Source organism: Drosophila persimilis, unplaced genomic scaffold (assembly GCF_003286085.1).
Source record: "Drosophila persimilis strain 14011-0111.01,24,50 unplaced genomic scaffold, DperRS2 tig00000900-arrow-arrow-pilon, whole genome shotgun sequence".
NCBI lineage: Eukaryota > Metazoa > Arthropoda > Insecta > Diptera > Drosophilidae > Drosophila > Drosophila persimilis.
The window spans coordinates 650,993-671,181 of record NW_020825369.1 but is presented as its reverse complement, the minus strand read 5'-3'; the positions used below and the strand labels follow the sequence as shown (position 1 = coordinate 671,181).

Genomic DNA, 20,189 nt, shown 5'->3' with positions numbered 1-20,189 from the left:
AGATCGATTCTAATTAACATACGCGACGCGAATGCGAGTGGCAATCGAAATGATATTCAAATTGGGTGCCGGAGTGTCGGGAGTGCCGGAGAGGAAGCGGAAGATATATGCAGATACGCTTTTGGGCCCTGGAGCTGGGGCAAGGGCACGTCCGATCTTAAAGGCGTTCGCGTTTGAACTAAACCGAGCGCTCGGCCACTGCTCGACAAAGTTCCAGTCGCAGGCGCAGGCGCAGGCGCAGCGTCGGCGTTGGCGTTGGCGTTGGCGTTCTCTTCCTCTCTTCGGGCAGAAGAAGAAACGTGTTTCGCATGGCTCATTAAATACACAGATACACACGAGGGGAGGGGGGACACAGGCACAGATACAGATACACCGAAATGCATCTGTTTTGTTTGAATCTACTCGTATTCGTATTCGTATTCGTGTTCGTATTCATTGTTCGCGTGTACCCGTAAAAGAACAATTGTTGTGCTGTGCTGCTGCTACCCTTAAAAGAGACAAAACATTCAGACAAAAATAAAGAAATCCTAAGCGTAAAAGGATCCATTATTGAAAGGAGACAGAGGACAGACGACAGAGGGAGAGAGAGAGGTGCAAAGTGAAGGAAATGGAAATGGAAATGATTAGCCAACGATGACAAACTTATTGATCAGGATAGCTAGCAGCAGCCAGCAAGGAGACGCACACAGGATGCAACAATTGGAGAGGGAACCCTCCAGGGAGATGGAAATGGAGAGAGACTTCCCCACATCCGAATTTCAGCTGAGAAATTAACAGATCAACACCTGATTGATTGGAATTATTGGTCACTGGAGAAGCAAATTAAGGAAAAAGGAACAACTATTATTATATTGGAGAAAAATACTTATTCCAAGCTTACTTTAATCCCAAAACTAATGCTTATGGCACATGGAAATGTTGTGGATTTACAAACCGTCAAAGTTTCTAGCGAAAGAGCCCGAGGCGAGGACAACCAGTGTGGCTCGTAGGAAGCCTGGTCTTTCCAGGTGATGGAAATATGCACAACAAACCGCAGGACCACATCCTGTTCTGTTCTGAATCAAATCAAATCAAAGCCTCCTCTACTTAAGCGCCTCAACGCCTATACTTTAAGCCTCAAACAGACTCTGCACTGCTTCTGTACTTAACCGCATTTCAAGGCCATGCAAACAGGGAATCTAAGATTCAATATTTCCGATTAGGGACCTGCAAATTGTATCGAACTGCTGCCGAACGGGCGTTTTCTTCCTCAAACAGGGAGATGTTTTCAATCATCTATAAAGCATAGATACTGTAGATACTCTCCCATCAAAATACCTTCCCCAAAACATATCAGAAATATCGTAAGTATTCGCTCCCCGCGTTTCATCGTTTACTGATTTGCCATGAAATCGGGAATTCGATTTGCATGCTGATCCTCTGATCCTCCGATAATTCATTATCCACGTATTCGCTTCGTATAGCTTCTAGAAAAACGAAAATCCTCTCCTGAAATCATTTTCCCGCAACGGGGGATCGATCTTTCAGTGTCTCTGTTTCTCATTCTTCCACATTTTGTGGCAGCTGCAGATTTGCACCTAGCGAGCCGAGCGAAAGAGGAGTACAAAACAGGATCAGCTAAAACAGGATTCCAGCCGAAGGATAACCATTCAAAAGGGGCATCCTTTTATCTCTCTCTCGCTCTCTCTCTCTCTCTCTTTGTATCTGTGTCTGTTTCTGTCTCTCCTTTTGGCCAGTTTTCCAGCTGCACCTGGCACCATCGTGGCTTTATCTTTCAGGGTTTTTTTGTTGTTGTTGCAAGGACAACAGGCGGCAGCAGGTAGTTTTGCTTGCCACACAACAGCAACGGGAACAACAACAACAACAACGAAAGCAGCAGCAGCTGGAGGAGAACCCGCTTGTCATTGTTGCCACTTCTCCGCACTCTCCGCACTCTCGGCTCTCCCCTCCTCTCCCTCTCTAGTGATTTTTTAAGAGGTCCTGCTTTCAATTTTAGGGGCAAGGAAAAACATCTGCCACACGTCGCCCCTAATTGTTTGCCGCTGCACGTTGCACATGTTTGGGGCAGCCACAGCTCTGGCTTCTCTTCGCCGTCCCCCGTCCCTCTGTTTGACCAACCAGACAGCCCCTGGACGTGCGACGTGCGACGTGCGACGTGCAACTGGTGTCTTGTATCGCGTATCGCGTATCGCGTATCGCGTATCTTGTATCTCTACTCGACACACAAACGTCACACAAAACCACCGCCGCTGCCTGCACTCGCGAGCCAAAACTTCCGCAGTCACAGTCTCTGCCACAGTCGCTGCTGCGCTGCTGTGCTGCTTCTTCCTCCCTGCTTGACATGCAACAAGTGTCGCTGCATTTGCGGCGGCGGCTCGCGTCTATGTCTGACCTGAAAGGCCCAAACCGAACCACACCGCGCCGACCCGAGCCGCCTTTCCGCCAGAAGTGTAATTATTATTGATTTTACATTAGTTTGTGCATTTTGATTGGGGAATGGGAATGGGGGCTGAGCAGCCCCCGTTGCGTTATGGAGCGTGCCACAAAGCGGCCCAGACACACCACGGAGGGGGGCAAAGAGAGGGCCAGGGCAAGAGACTGCAAGAGTGGACTGCAAGAAACAGTTTTATTCGTTTAATGTTTCCGTATGCCAGGGATTACTGTCACTGTTACGCCATCAGCCAATTGATTGCAACATCTTTAGGGAGCGACCTTTTATGCAGGATTCTGGGTGCTCTCCTCCTCCAAAGCAGCCCGTATGTCCTTCTCTACGGGATTGTCCACTTCCTTCTTCTCTGCCGGAGGCTCCATCTCCACCTTCTTCCCTTCTGGAGTCTGAATCGTCTGCTCTTCTGGAATCTCTGGCATCTTCTTCCTTTCTGGAGTCTCTGGCATCTCTGGCGTTTCTGGAATCTGAATCTCTTTTAAATTCTGAAGATTTTCCGGCTCTTCTGGAGATACTTCTGGAGTCACTTCTGCAGTCTCTTCTGGAGTCTCTTCTGGAGCCTCTTCTGGAGTCTCTTCTGGAGTCTCTTCTAGAGTCTCCTCTGGAGTCTCTTTCGGAGCCTCCTTCTCCACTGAAGTCTCTGCAATCGTCTCCTCCTCTGCTGCATTCTGTATCCCCTTCGCTAGTCGATTCTCAATTTTCATCTGTACGGGAGATGCTTCCCGCAGCTCCTCCAGCTCGTCCTCCCGCAGTCCGATTCCCATCGGTGCTTCGACGTCGGGGCACTCCAGCACCATCTGTGAGATCATCTTCCGGTGCACCACAAAGACCACCGGCATGAGGAGAATCAGAAAGGACACGGCCGCATAGAGAAAGAACAGGAGTGACCAATCGAACATTATGGAAATTTACGAATTTTATTTAAGTACTAGAAAATTTAACAAAATCGAATGCTTTTTCCGGCATGTAACGCAAAATAAAACTAAATGACTAAAGAAAACCGAATAGAAACAATGATCGATCAAGGAGTATATGATGATATACATATATATATTTCTATAAATTTAAAGGATTTTGGATTGACTTTGAATCTTGTTTCCAACAATGAATAACGATTCCCGATCCTGCTGTGGGATGTGGCGCATGCGCCACGAAATGACATTTCTACATTCATTTTACATTTATTCTACATCAAATGCTACATCTCCCAAGCAAATCCCTGAAAGTATGCCACACAAAACGAGTGTCAAATATACATGTATTGTTGCATGTAATTGTCGACATCATGGTGGCGGCATCTGCCGCCCAACGAAGCCTGTTGGCAAACAATAAATTCGAATATTTGAGCCAAATTTATATCTTATTTTAAAGGATATTTAAAAAAAGTATAGAGATAAAGTTGAAAGGTCGAGGAGTTGGCGAAACCAAACTAATTTCAATTAGTTTCAATCTGAAGAAAGCGCCACGGAGTTTCCAAACAAATTTTGATCAAGTTTCAGAAACTTCTACTACGAAAAATTTGTATTGCAGAAGTTTCACACTGTAAGGGAATTTCACTTTGTTGAATTCTCGGGGGGTCAAGAATCGAACGATTATTAACAGGGCCAATGGTGCACTAATAGATTTGTGGGAGATATGATCGCCCTGTTCTTGGGACAATCTTAAAGATACTGATAATCTGATAAAGATACTCCATTTAAGGCTCATGGAAACGCATTCCCTTATCCGTTCGAATAAGTACACACACTTTGGAGAGAAACCCACAAATACCGCGGAGTATAAGTATTAATAAATAAATGATCGGAGGGCCACAAATAGCCAGAGAACCGAGTAACCCCCTCATAAAGATAACGGGATTACAATGGGTGCGTGTGTGGGGGGCGATAAGGGAGTTTTGACCACTAGGAGTACACTTCGTAGCCACACGAAGGCCACACAAAGGCACAGGGGCCACAGCACGGCTGTGGATCTGGAGAAGAGATCTTCTTACCTGACCGCCGTCACATGGTGCGAGGTGTGTGTCTGCGTCTCCTTGTGCCGGGTGGAAAGACTGACCACCGTCACGTGCCGTGTGGCAGTGCGCACAACGCGCCGCACTCGACTCCGGCCATCCCCCACCACCACCACAATGGGCGGCGGCTTCTTGTCCCCGTCCGTGCAGTACTGCAGGAAGGACTCTCCACTGAGGTCGGAATGGGAGTGGGAGTGGGAATGGGAGTGGCTGTGGCTGTGACTGGGGGATGGTGCCGGCACTGGGAGCTGCTGGCGCCGTGATTTGTGGTGGTGTTCACATTTTGACGACATTGCTGCCGCGTGGATTCCTCGGACTCGATGTTCGATGGGGGGGGGAGGATGTCCGGATTCGGATTCGGGAATACGCGACACTTTCCCCTTCAACGCATTGGCAGCATTCGCTTTTCTAGTGTTTTTTTGTTCAGCTTTTCGCTAACTTTCGTTTGTTTATTCGTTTGTTTGGTTTTTTTTTTGCAAATTGATTTCTTGTTATCGAGAGATCTTTTATGCGCGGTTATCAATTTTTTTTATGGGATTCGGGTTCGTTTTTCAGTCCGCTTTTTGCGAGCGTTTCTCTCGTTTGAGCCGCCGACTCGCCTCGTTCTTTGTCATTTTATCTTTGGTTTTTGTTGGTTTTGGAATTCCGTCGTTCTGGCGCGACTATGGGGCTACATTCTTATGCGGCGGGGGCCTACGATAAAGCAGCGACACATTTGCGATAGTAATTTGCAGTCTTTATTTTCCCCTCCCACCACTGCCTCTGTCTCTACAGAGCAAAGGCATCGGAGAGAGAGAGAGAGAGAGAAGTGTGGGTGAGCGGATGAGAGTGCCCTTCAAAGCGCGTTTGTCATAAAAACAATCGTATAAATAAAACATGGAATAACATTTATGAGTGCTGCCTCCAGTCAGTCGGAGGTTAGAAAAACCAACACAACGATAGAGAGAGAGAGAGAGACAGAGAGATCTACGTGTTGTATAGACTTGGGAATACCTCAGAGAGCTATAGATCACGATACCCTTTGGAACTTTTGTTTCCTTATCTGTTTCTGTTTCGGATTCTGAGTGTGCCTTAACAGCTGCAGGAACTGATTGGAAAGGAACGGATTGGAAATGGAACACACCTGTTTCTGATTTGAGAAGAACTTATTTTCAAGTGGAAAACTCAATCACTTATCGGGGGATATTTATATGTGTCCAAAAACCATTCAAACCCGCATCTGATCTTTTCGTTTAGTGGCAGACGCCTAAGAGCTTCTAGTTCCACTAATCATTTCTCTAATACAAGTATCTTGTGTGATTTGTTTGTGACAGATCTTTTAGATATTTCTACAGTATTTTGCTGGCATGATTATGGTCCGTTTGGTCCACCCATCAATCATCAGTCACTCCTCACTACTGTGAGGCAGAATAATCTATACAGATCATGAATCTAGATCTTGGATCTTAGCTAAGATCAGAGGACCTAGGGCGGAATCTTTAGTTTAAGTAATAATAATCCATAGGGGATTCCCGGGCATCAGTCACGCCCGGGGATGAAGAAAAATCTCTAGAGATCATGTATGGGTCTAAGTTCCATCATACCCTTCATCCCCTATCCCATGATCGTTTAATATGATAATCATGCTGTATGGAAGAGCATGACACTTGCAAAAACACACGACGCACACGCAAGCGTCAATGAGAGAGCTCTGCTCCGAGCAATCGCATTCAATCATCATGCTGTTGCGGCGCTGCCGCTGCCGCTGCTGCTGCTGCTGCTGTTTTTGTGTCGGTTTCTGTTTTTTGGGTCAGCGATCAGGCATTCAGTCATTCAGTCAGTCAGTCAGTCGGTCGATCCGATCGCAAGTAAAAGTCGCAAGTTGTCAACTGCAGAACTATTTATGTAGGAAAAAGCAAACAGAAAGAGAGAACGGCACCGAGAGAGAGTGCGCAAGCGAGAAGGGAGAATGCAAATAAACAATATTCAAATTGAACATGTCACGACACGCAGAGACAACGATCGACTTGTGCCAGACAGACAGACTAGAGGAGGGTTCGGATCGGATCGGTTCGGTTCGGATCGGATCGCAGGTGTTGGATCTGCTCCAATCCAGATCCACAGACGTGCCTCAGACGGGAAAGTGTGTTCTGGCACGGGCCCAGGCCCAGGCCCAGGCCCAGGCTGAGGCCCAGCGAAGGGGTGATCCTCACGCTCTGAACAACTGAATTGACTGAATGACCTGATCCACTTGGCAACATACAATGACGGTCGGACCGAGGGCCGAATGATCCATAAATCATATGAAAATTTATGTGCGAAATGCGTGAGAATTTGCCATGAAAACAATGAGTTATAGAAACGAATACACACGAACGCGAGCGAATAGCAAACCGAATAGAAAGGGAAACAACAAGAACAACAACAGAGGCACTCAATGTGTTTTGTCCCAAGATCAAGATCTGCCATCAAACCACACATAAAAATATTATATTTATGGAGGAGCACAAGACTGCCACCAACCCCCACACTTTCTTCCATAAAATCTCAAGTTCAAGAACCTTTTTCGAGAGTCTTTCGAGAGCTTGAAAGCGATCCATCCGCCTGCGCCTGCTCGGAGACATCTCTGTTACGGTGCGGGATACAATTGTGACAACACTTGCCACTGTCTCTGGGTCTGGCTCTGGCTCTGTCCCGTCTCCAATTGTTGTTTCGTCAGAGAACCGAAAAACAGAGAACAGTCAGCGGACATGCATACACTCACAGCCATCGATTCATGAGTGAATCAAGCTAAAAAGCTGTGCAAACAAGCGATAATCTCACGATTCTGGCGGTGCGGTGCCCAGGCCCAGCCTTGGAACAAGTCATGGAATTATTGGCCAAAACAAGTCGCCTACTGCTTGCTGCTTACTGCTGCCAATAAGCGCTTCAGGGGAGTTCTCTCAATCTCAATCACAAACGTTGTAGTAGAATAGAATGCTGCTCTAAGGCCCACTCACAAAACACACGAATCTCGAACCCCACAAAACAAAAAAAAAAAACAAAAAACACCTGAAAGAAAAGTAACTCGAACTCTTGATACTCTCTATCTACTCTACTGAGTGGTGCACGTTCCTCGGATAATGACAGCGATTAGCATAGCAAAAGATATAGAAGCTTCTTGCAGATGTGAGGATTGCAATCACAGGATTACCTCCACATCAAGCAGAGGAAGCAGAACAGAGGGAGACCCAAAGCTGCTCATCATACCCTCTCCCTTTGCTAAGGTATCACAAAATCAGCTAAAAGCGGAATATTTTCGTTATTTAGCAACCTATTAGTTGTCGTTTTTAGCTGTCGTTGCTTTTGTTGTTGCTGTTGCTGTTGTGTGCCTCTGTTGCTGTTGCTGTTGTTGCTTTTGTTGTTGGTGGTGTGTTCTAGTTGTTGCCGCTGCCGTTTCTGACTACTCCCAAGAACTGTTCCAACTTGTTCTGTTTGTTTCTTTCAGCCATTTCTGAGAAACTTTTGTTTGTACATAATTGCAATTTTGTCGAGCAGGTTTTTCGTTTGCTTTAAGGTTTATAAGAAAAGTCTGTTTTCTGTTTTTAGTTTTTAGTTTTCGGTTTTCAGTTTTCAGTTTTCTGTTTCTGTGTCTGTTTCGGTTACTGTGCTTTTTTCTGGTTCGGTTTGCAACAATGCAACAGATATAGAGCTTGGAGCGGACCGTAGCGGGACTTGGGGGCTGACTGGGTTGCATCCGCTCTCGAGCACGACATCAGCGGCGGGCTAGGGTTGCCGCAGATAGAGCTGCCTTTGTTTTACAGGTGTTCCACTGCACGAGCAGCAGCAGCAGCAGCAGCTACAGTGGCAACAACAACAGGCAGCAGCTACAATCAGCTTTAAGTTGTTTTCTTGCTTGTATTGTATAATTATTTAATTTATAATTATTTTCTGTACTCTAACTCTCCCTCTCCCTCTCCCTGTCTCTCTCTCTCACTCGCACTGGAGTTTGGTGCTGCTGCAGATTGCGGCAGGGTGGAGTGCTGGAGGGGGTTAGCAGAGCCCCGTGCCCGATGCCTTTTTATTCACTTTCGTGTCATTAGTAACGGCGCACGTAACAGAAATCACCAGCAAACACACACACACACACACTCTCCCGCTCTCTCTGCCTCTCTGTGTGGACTTGGCTCTCACTCCGCGCCACAACTGAAGAGCGGAAGAGGAAGTGGAAATACAATATGCAACCAACGTCCACGGCAACGACGACGATGCAGCGTAATTGGGTGGCAGGGTGGCAGCGATTATACAAGCCAGGCCAGAAGCACCAAAGAGCAGGGAGTCAAAAGTGAGCGACGTTTTCGGACTGAAAGTGGTGACTCCTCTCTCTCTCTCTCTCTCTCTGTCTGTCTCTCGTTTTCGGAGCCTGAGTTACGGCTGAGGCTGAAACTGTGAATAATTCGACTTCCAAGATGTGTTTGTCGCTCTGAATCAGCTGATTTACAGAAATTTCATAAATATTCCTTGCAAAACGTTGCACCCCGCCCGAGGGAGGTAACAGAAGGATTCTCTTCATTACAATAGCATTCGAAGGGATCCTATCGGTGTAACTAGATCTTTTCGATTGCAGTTCAGGAAGTTTCTTGAAACTCAAGGAACGACTAGGATCAGTGGGTACTCCCTTTCTCCCTTGACGGATGGGCTCATTAAGGATGGCAGAATGTTTGAGCCGCAAGCGATCTCCCTCTCTCGCTCTCTCTTTCTTCCCTGGCACTTGCTATAATTTCAATTACAAAATAATAGAAATTTCCAGTTCACCACACATGCAGAAAGAGACAGACAGACAGAAAGAGAGAGACACATATGGTTTGGGGCGCACACTCTTGTTGCTGTTGTTGTTGTTGTGTTTGCCGAAACGTAACGGGGCAGTGGCCGTGGTTCCCGCTCTTTCTCCCTCTCTGGCCGCTGCTGCTGTTGACTGCTTGGCGGCACTATTGTTTTTGTGATACTCGCAGCTGGAGAAAGGCGATTTTCTCTTTAATTATATTTTATTTTTTACATAAAAAAATTGTGTGATGTGCTGCTGTTGTTGTTGTTGTGGATTGTTTCATGGTTTCCGCTTTGTTTTATTCGATGGAGGGTTTTTTTTTTATTATTGTGATATTGTGGCAGGCGGACACGACGATGTCAAATTAATAAACCGGCCCCGGCCCTGTCCCTGCCCCACTAGACAGACAGACGGACAGCAACAACAAATGTAATAAAAGCTTTGCGTGATGCGTATTTTTTTTCGTTGATTTTCTTTTCATTTAGCACTCACACGCACACGAAAAAAAAGACCCATACACATGGCCGCAATTTGTGTTTGCAAAATCAATTTGCATTTCCATTGGGAAATATAATAATTTTCGGTGTTGCCAAAAAAACAAACAAAAACAAAAAAACAATGACTACATATCGGGAATAATGTGAATATTGAATATTGATTATCGAATATCGCAATGACAGCCAACAACAAAGTGACTAACAAATGCACCAACACACGCACGCACACACACCAACGTACGTACGTAGAAACGATCAACACGAACGCACACGAACGGCTGACGGCCGACTACGAAAACTGTTCGAAAGAGACGAAGTACAGCGCGCGCGAGCAACCTGTGTGCTACCTCGACGGAGCTTTGAGAGAGAATGGCGATGCCGTCGGTCGGGGTCTGAAAAACTGTTCCAGCGAGCGGCTTGCCAGTCGAATGAGGCGGGAGAGGGCGGCCGGCCAGGTGGCGATAGTGCCATGGTATGGGTGAGAGCATCGCATGGCCACTACTGTGGCTGTGTGCCACTTAAAAAGCTGGCTAACATTGCTGGCTGTTCCATGGCTCTTCCGATTGATCCACAAAACAAACATTCGGCCCAAACAAAAACAAATAATCGGGCCATCCAGAAGATTCTCTCTGCCGCACACCTGTACCACATGACACATGAGACATGACACATGACACATGACGTGTGCTGCCACAGTGGGTCTAATTGGGGTTATATAACCCCCATTATAATGCGGCACTAAGCAGCAATGCAATTATCAAAGTTATTTGCATTTTTAACCCAATCAACGTTTCTCATAAGACTTGCACAATACAGGGCTGCGGCTCGGGCTCGGGCTCTTTGCAGTCATCTCCCACTGTTTATGGAGCTTTCAGGGCTTTCCCACTTGACTCCCATTGTCAAATTGGGCAATTGCAAAAGAGATCCGAAGGCACATACATACAACATATGAACATGCTCGTAAATCGACAAACAGTCGTAAAAAGGTGTAAATTCGTATGCAAACGACTTTGAGCACACACACAGGCACACAGAGCACACACCAAACAGCAAACACGAAGCCAAAGAGAGGCTGGCTGGCTGGCTGGCTGGCTTCCTCTCCGAGAGCGCATTAACAGCTGCTCCAGACAACGACTGCAGACAGCAGACTGCAGGCGAGAGTGAGAGCGCATGCGAGCGGAGAGTGAACAATAAACTGGGATCAAGTACTGGCTAAACGCGACAGCAACTGCACTGCGGAGCTCTCCGACAGGTTGCTGCATTTCTGGATAGTCCGAAATGACGGCAACGCATCGGCTTTCTCGTTTAGTGAGTGCTGACAAAAAAAGTGAGTATGCCCGCGCTCGTACTCGAACAACAGGCTGAGCTTACGTTACGCTCAGGTGACTCACGATCGTGCGAAGGGCGAGCGGGGGCGCTTTACTGCTGCTGCCTGCTGCTGCTGGTGCTGCTGCTGATGTGCTGACGTCCGCCGCCGCCTCTCCATATGGCATGTGCATGTGCCGTACATTATGGCCGAGTGGAGTCGAGTGCCTGCCTCTGGTAGTTAGTCGCTCTCCCGCTCGTCGTTAGCTTGCGGCGGCTGGGGCCACTAACAAAATGGGCAACGTAATGCCTCACTGGCTCCGACTACGACTACGACTCCGACTCCAACTCCGAGTCGGACTCCGAATCGGACTGAGCCAAGCGTTAAGACTGATGACTGTATTCGCCGCCTGTGCATGAGTGCGCATATCTGTACGTGTGTGAACCATACCGCTTCTCAGACAACAAACCATTTATATCCGGACCTGAGGCCTGTTTTGACTTTTCATTGAAACCTGCTGTCGCTCTGTCATAGTCGTCGGTGGGGCCATCGTTAAAACTAAAGTCGTAAAAATATATACGGAATACGGAATACATACGGAGTATCGCGTATCTACACACCACACTTTTGGCCCGCTCTCTGCTCTCCCCTGTCCCTCTCCCTTGTCCCTTGTCCCTTGTCCCGTGTCCCTGCGGCCTAGACTTGCTTGGCTTGGCTGATATTAACGCATTAGGCACAAGGTACACAAACCCATTTGCCATACTTGTGTCTGGGGCTGCGTCTCGTACCGCTTACCGCGTATCTCGTACCTCGTCTTGCTGCGGCGTTTCAGGCCGTGTTATGAAACAATCAACAAACAAACCCGACAACAACGATGATGATGACAGCAACAGCAGCAGCAGCCGCAGTCGCAGCAACAGTACTACCCGAGGGTTGCCAGAGCGATTTTAATAGGGGTTCCTGCTGTCATCAGGCGGGGTTGGAGCGAGCTCCAGGAACCAGGAGCTAAATAAGCGAGAAGTCTATAATTAGAACTGAGATGAGCTTTCTGCTCTGACGCACATCTCTCTCCCCCTTCTTTGGACTCCCTTTGTTCGGAAGCTCCTTTGGTATGTTAATCTGTTTTCTGTTGCTACTGTAACTACACCTGAATCACTCGTTCACAAGCAGAGCCTCAACGAAAGCCCAGCAAAGTGTCGCTGGAACGCTTTTAATTAAGTTTTGGGACTAAAGAAGTGGCTGGGAATGTTCCAAAACTCCTATAGAAGGGTAAATTAAGGAAAGTCCTTAAGTCGATTGGAGATAATCATTATTTGAACAGTCTGCTGCTGCTGCTAATGCACCTGCTAACACCTTAAGAGGGTTTAATATTTTCAGATTACCATTTACTGTCATCACCGGTTGTCATCTGTCTTCATTTCCACCCACTCCTAAGGACTATTTCGGAAGAACTGTCAACGAATCAACTCCTCAATCGCCCCTCTTCTGCTCACATATGAAACGTATTTTATATTTCATTAGTAAACATCGCAAAAGGTTTTGTCGCATGTAGTTACTAACTAAGCGATTACCTATTCCTCCCCTTAGCCTTCGCCCTTCGCCCTCCGCCCGCCACTTTCTGCAGTGCTGTAGCTCGACTGACCTTCGGCATTTTGAACCCAATTTGTAAGCAACAGAAAGAGAGAGAGAGAGAGAGAGAGAGAGAGAGAGAGAGAGAGTGGGGAGGTTGGGTAGGGTAGAGAGGGGTACTACATACATGGCTAGTAGACCTTCAGTCCGCCCCAAAACAGAGAAAACACAGAGAAGCAAAACGATTGCGAGAGCTTAGGGGCCCCCAGAGCCTTCCCCTATAGAGAGAGAGAGGGGGAGATGGGGGAGGGGAGAGCCCACCTTCAACTTGCGTGTTGCCACCGCTGGCGGGGCCATTGAATTGTTCATTCGGTCATGGCTACAACTGTGCTTGGGCCTGGGCCTGGGCCTGGGTCTGGGCTTTGCGGCTCATTAGAAAGTGAACGCTGAACCGCTGAATGCTTAAGAGACAATACCCGAACCGCACCGCACCGCACCGAACCGAACCGAACCGAACCCCATACCCACAGACGAACCCAAACCCAAGACGTCGCATCGGATCGGATCGGATTGGGGGTCTAATGAAGCTTGACAGGGCTGCCTATCGGGGACCATGGATCGGTTCAAGATTCACTCTCCTCTGTCATTAGGGTTTTCCATCTTCTGCTTTTTCATTCAATTAAATGTGTAACACACGAATCCACGACAAAGATGAGCTGCGCTGCTGACGGATGGATGGGAGATACGAGTGCAAGCACGAGCACGAGCACAGCAGCCCCATGGAAATGTTGAAAGAAAGATGGGGCGCAAAGACACGAGACAGAGACAGAGACCCAGAGAAAGATACAAACCAACAAAAAAAAAACACACACACAAAAAATGATGTTAGTGGGAAATTTTTGTGGTTTCATGAAGTACTGCGCCGCCGAGTACTCCGATAGTCCGATTCCGACTTGGAATCACTTTCACTTGCACTTCGCTTTGCTTTCCTCCGCCCCGCCGCTCCACTTGTTGTTTCTTCTCTTGGCCATGAATGAATCCCCGCCACCCCCCTCCATACACCTCTCTTCATTGAGTGGGGCTGCGGCTGCCCACTGGCCAAGCTTTTTGTATACCGCTTGCCGCTTGCCGCCGCCGACGCCGCAACGCCACTGGCGCCTTCATCAATCAACGAGCAGCGGCAGAGGCAGCAGCAGCAGCGTTGGCCGTGCTTGCCGCTCATGTGGCATAGACAATGGGAAAGTTCGCCCACAAGGGTTCTCTGTGCCGCCCGCCCCCGTTCGGCTCTAAATCACGTACCACCTCCACACCCTCCCATCCCCATCGGTATGTGTATCATTACCTCGTGTCTCTCGTCCATTGATTTTCGTGTGTGCATTTTTCATTGGAAAACTCATGTTTACAAGCGATTAGCAGCTTATTATTATTATTTTTTTATTTTTCCATTGCTTTTCTTCTTTCCAATTGAATTTCTCAATTTGTTTTCCCATTGTCTGTACTTGTTCGAGGCACGACTCCGCCCTCCCCCTTTCCGCCCTCCGCCTTTGCCTCTACTCCTCCAATCATCATCTGTTTGCCATATTTATCGGATAATCCAAGGCGCTGAAAACCGTTTGATGGCCTTTTGGAGAAAGACAAATCTTGGGGCTTTACATAATCCGAATCCCCACTTCCCACTCGCAAATGGTCATCATTATGCGAATTTCATTTCTTCATTTACTATTTTTGTATGGTTAGAGTGAATGTCGAAGCTTCTTTTCTGCCATCTCTCACTCTTCTTTTATTCCTATATTTTCCTATGTTTCTTCCACAGAAGCTAATGAACTTGAACGAGACACCGCAGCGCAATAGGATTGTGGGTAGAATTGAGTAATTCAAATAAAAGTCTGGGGCTTTGCAATTATTCAACCACAACTAAAGTTCGGATTAGTTGATTTTAATTCGTTTGAATGATAGTCTAGCTGCGACTATGGAGCTCTGCCCCTCCTGAAAGCTCTCTACTATCCATACACATGTTTTTTGTAGCTGCTTCGATTTAAGTTTTGAGGAGAGTTATGATTCCTCTTCCGCTTTTAAAAATTGTAGAGTTTCTAGTCTAGTAGAACTCATAAGTAAACCATTCAAACGCGTCACTCCTCTGAGTAAACCTTTAAAGGTACTCTATTTTCAGTTTTTTCCAAATTTGCATAATATTTTCGGTGTAAATCAAAGTTTTTGTGCAATAAATAAATAAATTGCAGACGGATTCTCCAGGAATGAATGAATCCCTTTTTTTATTTGTAGATCTTGCAGCCATATTCTTGGATTTTTTGATAGCCGTTTGCCCCTAACCCAGATCATATTTCTCATCGAAACCCATGGGTACAATGGGGTCATTCACGGGTCAATGGCTTCATTGCATGCACAGCAGTGGCTTAGAGTTACCCCTTTCAACCCTTGCCCAACCGAAGAGGACAAAAGAAGTCTGATTAATTCTACAGAGATTACAATACCCTGCATTTCGGGGGGGTGGGGGAGGGGGGCTGCATTTCGTCAGGGCTTTGATTCAATGCAAATTTCCAAATGAAAACAAAAACTGCATGCTCTGCCGACGCCCAAGAAGACGCTGCTGCCGCTGTCGCTTCTTGTCTGCGTCTTGCGTCTGCCTCTGCGTCTGCCTCTGCGTCCGAGTCTACAATTGCTGCTGCAGAATTGGGCAACGATCCGGCCGGAGAGCCCAAGACAAAACGCAACAAAGGAAACGAGAAAACATCGAAAAACAAAACAAAAAACAAAGCGAAGCAAAACAAAACAAAACAACCAAGAACGCTTCCGGCGATGCTTCGACGTTCGGATACCCTCTAATTGGATTTATTATTTATGGAAATTACATTTAAAATCTCAAATTGAGGGGGATTATGTACTAATCTGATGCCCTGCAGCCCATCAGAGAGTAATACATATATACAGGGTATATTTTAGGCAGCGGTCGGCACGCACACATTCACGTCTCCTGCAGTGCGTTTGTGTGCGTAGACAGCTGGCAAAAGGGGACTCCTTGCCGACCGCCGATTCAAGGGCCACCAATATACCCTTTATCAAGCACGAATACCCTGTATAAAAAAACTCTTTTTCAGTAGGTTCTTGGGTTTTGCATATGTATAGCCACGAGTGGGAGGGAGATAGCCGGGGCATCCACACAGCGGGGCGGGGGGAGTGCTGGAAGCGACTAAAGTTGGCTCCAAGAAATTTGGCTCACACATAACTAGGACGACAACAACAGCAGCAACAACAACTGCTTCAAGAACTGGTTAATGTGTGGTGTGGTGTGTGCCAACCGGCAAGCGGAAAGCGGCAACCGGCAACTGTTTGCCGCTGCCCCCTGCACTGCCCCCTGCACTGCCCCTGCCTCTTGCATGCATGACGTCAGCCATCAGCCATCAGCCCCGAATGGAAGTCCGTACATCGTACAGCCCCAACCTCCCCCCAGCCCCAGCCCCAGCCGGCAGCCAGCAGCCAACCGACAACTGGTTTCGCACTTAATTTAGATGCTTTCCATGCGGTGCGGTGCGCATCGGGTTTTGCTGCTGATTTCGGCTGCAGCTCATCTGAATTTATTTGCTTTTACACTGTAGGCCTACAAACCCAGAAGCCTACAAAAGAGGAATCTGCAAAGGAGGATCCCCAGGCAGAGAAGAATCTGCCAGTGGAGGCCAGAGGAAGGAGAGCCGGCATATCCAGTTGCAGCGGGAAGTACGATCATTCATCCATCGATGGACCTCTATGGGAATGAAGATGGAGGGGGAGGGGGAGGGGGAAATACAGAAACTGCCTCGCATTGCCTCGTTTTATCAATCATCGAAAGTCTAACGCTCAATTAGCATTGGACCGAACGGGAGCTGCCGCCGCCACCGCCGCCAAATGAGCGTCGGAAAATCTCACTTAAAGGTGAAGCTAATCAACGCCACCCCGTGGGTCACGTGGGGACCCAGAGAGCCCCAACAACTTGGGAACACAACAATGGAATGGAGAGGGGCAACAATAAAAGTGAGAAAGTCATTAAATAATCCCACGACACGACTTTCAACTACTGGAAAAGTCTGTTGCAAAACCCAAACAGCGGCTGTGGCAGTGGCACTGACAGTGGGATCGGGGGCTGGGTGCTGGGTGCTGGGTGCTGGCTGGACTGTGGGAATAATGAGACGATGAAAAGTAAGACATTTTCAAAGGGAAATGTCCGGCCATCAAAGAAATGGAACTACTTTCAATCGATTTCCAGCAGACATTTCAAAAAAAAAGTTCTGAGTATCGCAAACCTCTTAAACTCTCAAAAGTCAAGTCTCTGGGCCTTAACTTAATCGAAGTGTACGTTTTTAATGAGAGATAATGAGATAAGATATCCGCCAATTAGAATTTTGCCTGGAAACTTGGCAACAAAAACAAACGAATAAGTATGCCGTCTTTCGGCTATAATTTATAGATTGCTATGGAATTTTCGGCTAGAACCAAAGATAGTGGCCAAAAACGTATGACTAAGAAATGCTAAAATATTTGTTTGTTTCCAGAGTCACATTCCTTAGAAAAGCTTTGCTCCAGGAGAATCGCAAGAGTTTCTCCTTCGAAGAACTTGTATCTTTGACAATGAAATCGAGGAAATTCTGGCTACTCCACTGCTGTGCCTGGTCCTAATCCCCAACACACTTGCCCGTCGCAAAAACCCGGATATACCCGTACCGTACCCGTTGGACTTTAGCAACAAATGTGCTCGCTTCTCTAGAATCGGCTATCTGTTGGCAGATAGGTTATATTTGTGGCACTGGTCGCCCCATTTGACGGCCATGTACATACAATCACGTGTTTATCGCTGGAATTTCTATGCGCGTGCCTCCGCCGTGGGAGTTCAGCCCCCAATGCCCATCCCCATCTGCAGCCCCATCTCCCAGCCCAACATTGTATTCAAATGTGGGCGTACGGATGGTATGTATGGCAAATGCCAGAGTTCAAGGTTTGTGTGTGGATGGATGCACACAGCGCACAGGCAAAGACAACAACAACAAGCAGTCATACTCGTACTGGTATTCGTACCAATATCATTAAACAGGTCGAGAAATTCCGAATTTATGTTTGCGCAAATACAGTGAAAGCCCTCGTTGGAGGAACAGACAAATCCCTTGGGGGGGCGGGCAGCTCTCTTAATTGGAAAAACATGTACATAAGTACGACCAGAGAGGCGGATAGCTCGGCGGATAGACAGCTCCACTGGCAGGACGAAATGCTAGGAGTACTAGGAAAGGAAAGCCCTGTACAGCTGAGTACAGACATATGCTCGTTGAACCAGAAGTAATGATGGGCAGGGCCACCCTTTTATGGCAAAGAATTGCAAAAAAAACCATGTTTCTTTCTTTTGCTTTTGCTCAACTTTTTACTCAACGAATGCTGTGGCCAGCGCCCTCCAGCGGTTGTTGGCGCAACTATGCCCACTGCAGCGCGGCGAACATTTTTATTGCATACTTTTCGGCAGCGCACACTATTTTTCAACAAATAAAATATATCTAAAAATTGCCTACTTTTCGGAGGGGGGAATAAAAAGGTTTCTCGAGTGTTTTTGTTGTGTTTTTTGTTGCTGTTGTTGTAATCATATGCTGTGCTGTGTGTGGGCCCAAGCGACGACGACGCCCACTTGGATTGGGAGGAAAACTCGTAGGCGCGCGTGGGTGTGGACTTCAGAGGCGGCTTTAACCTTTTGTTGATGCCAAGACAGCAGATCCATGGGATGCAGCAGCGGCGCTTCGTGTGTGGGCAGTGCGGGCAGCCCACAAAAAAAGATGAAAAACCCCAATGATGCCATTGATTTTTTTGGGGCCCATCCCTGTGGCAGCATCACCCAATTGCGTCACAAATGTCCTCAAGCCCACACGCTAATCAAACCTTGAACTCTGGCCATTCACAGACGGCAGACGGGAGATGGGAGACGGGAGATGGGAGACGGGAGGAACCCGTACATGTGTCGAAGGATAATAGAAATACGAAACCCCTTGAATGGTGAGAGTGCAGGACACTTACCAGTAGATCTCATTGGAGGTAATCATATTGGTGGTCTTGTAGTACTGGGCGGCAGTGTAGCTGCTCATTGTGTTTCAGCTGCTGTCATTTACTTATGGGACACGACTGTTGGAAGCGACTCTCTCTCTCTCTCTCTCTCGCACTCTCTTCCACTATCTGCCTGGATAAGGGCTGGCTGTCTCTGTCGTGTCGTCCAGTGAAATTGAATGGAATGGAATCGTAGGTTACGTTGGAACTAGGTTCTCCTCTGTGTATGGATTTCTTCTGGACGGTTTACGAACACTTTGGCACCACTGATGGACATCAATATGATGGCAAAAAAAAAATCAATACAACGGCGGGGGGTGTAGCATTTGGTCGTCTGAGTGTGTGTGTTTGTGTGTGTGTGTGTGTTGTGTGTGGGGCGCCACCAAAAATTTCACTTTGAAGATATTTCCGTCGCGTCGGTCTTCCTTTTTTGCGATATTTTTGTATTTTTAATCGGAAAGAGTATATGCACAGATGTATCTACGATATATGGCTATATAAAAAAAATCTCTGGCACACACACACGCACATACATATATGTATTATTAACGGGATATGAACAGCAGCGGCAGTAGCAGCAGCGGGTCGGGGGCGGGTTGTTGGTGGCGGTGGCGGCTACGGCTACGGCGGCAGACAGGCGAATACATACACGGGACGCGGCGACGGGTGGCAGGGAGGTGGAGGCGGTGGCAGTTGCGGTGGCGGAGGCGGCGAGGGCACACGCGAGACGAGAACAAAATTTTCTCACTAAATTTTCAGCCACGGACGACACTTTTGGCCAGTGCCCAGGGCTAGGGCTAGAACTAGGGATAAAGGACTCTCGGGTGCTCCTTTGGGGTCTAATCTAGTCTAGAGTACAGAGACGGCTGATGGCTCTGATTTCTGTGTGTGTGTGTGTGTGTGTGTGTGTGTAAGTGGGCGGGGTACGAAAATACTTCTAGGCGGAAAAGCGTCTGCGAAAAACTAACGTCGGATAACTGTATAAATGGGAGTAATGAATGTTACTGAAGGCCGTCGACTGAAGGCAGCCACAGAGCCCACAGAGAATGGAGTGTATGGCTCCTCAGAGAGAGGGAGAGAGAGAGAGCGAGAGAAAACCCAGAGAAATAGAGAGTGCGAACCGCCGGCAAGAGAGAGAGAGAGAGAGAGAGCGAGCAGCGACAGATGTGCATAGAGCGGGTTGTTTTTCCTCTCTCTTTTGATTCTTTTGTTTTTCTTGAATTTCTTTCTGGGGGTTGGAAACCCCCGTTGCAACGATGGGAAATGCATCAGAGTGGCATCAGCAGGGCTCCTCGTGGGGCCCCATGGCCCCAAAAGGAAACCCCCCACCCCGTTAATTATTGATGTGGCATTGGAAATTGGCGGCACATAAAACCCTTGGCCAAATGGTTTTATGGCGGCATTAAAAATCATTCCAAAATGAGAGGCAATTAACAGCAGTTTCCGTTTTGGGCAGAGAGAGCGAGAGCGGAAGAGCGGGAAAGCAGCGCCTGAGAGAGAGTGAGAGA

General features: G+C 47.5%; 1 protein-coding gene across 6 annotated transcripts in view; it reads right to left on the bottom strand.

The window, feature by feature from the left end:
- The window catches only part of LOC6601981 (IQ motif and SEC7 domain-containing protein 2), a 40,695-nt gene that overhangs the window by 5,601 nt on the left and 14,905 nt on the right, over positions 1-20,189 (bottom strand). Inside the window, exons 1-2 of one of the 6 annotated variants that reach the window (XM_026993799.1) lie at positions 9,983-10,062; positions 4,437-5,150 (exon numbers count right to left, since the gene is read on the bottom strand). The exons of 1 other annotated variant lie outside the window; for it this stretch is intronic. In XM_026993799.1, the coding sequence (XP_026849600.1) occupies positions 4,437-4,750 (314 nt within the window). In that variant the 5' untranslated portion in view covers positions 4,751-5,150; positions 9,983-10,062. 4 more of the 6 variants (XM_026993802.1, XM_026993801.1, XM_026993800.1 and 1 more) reach the window with 4 other exon arrangements.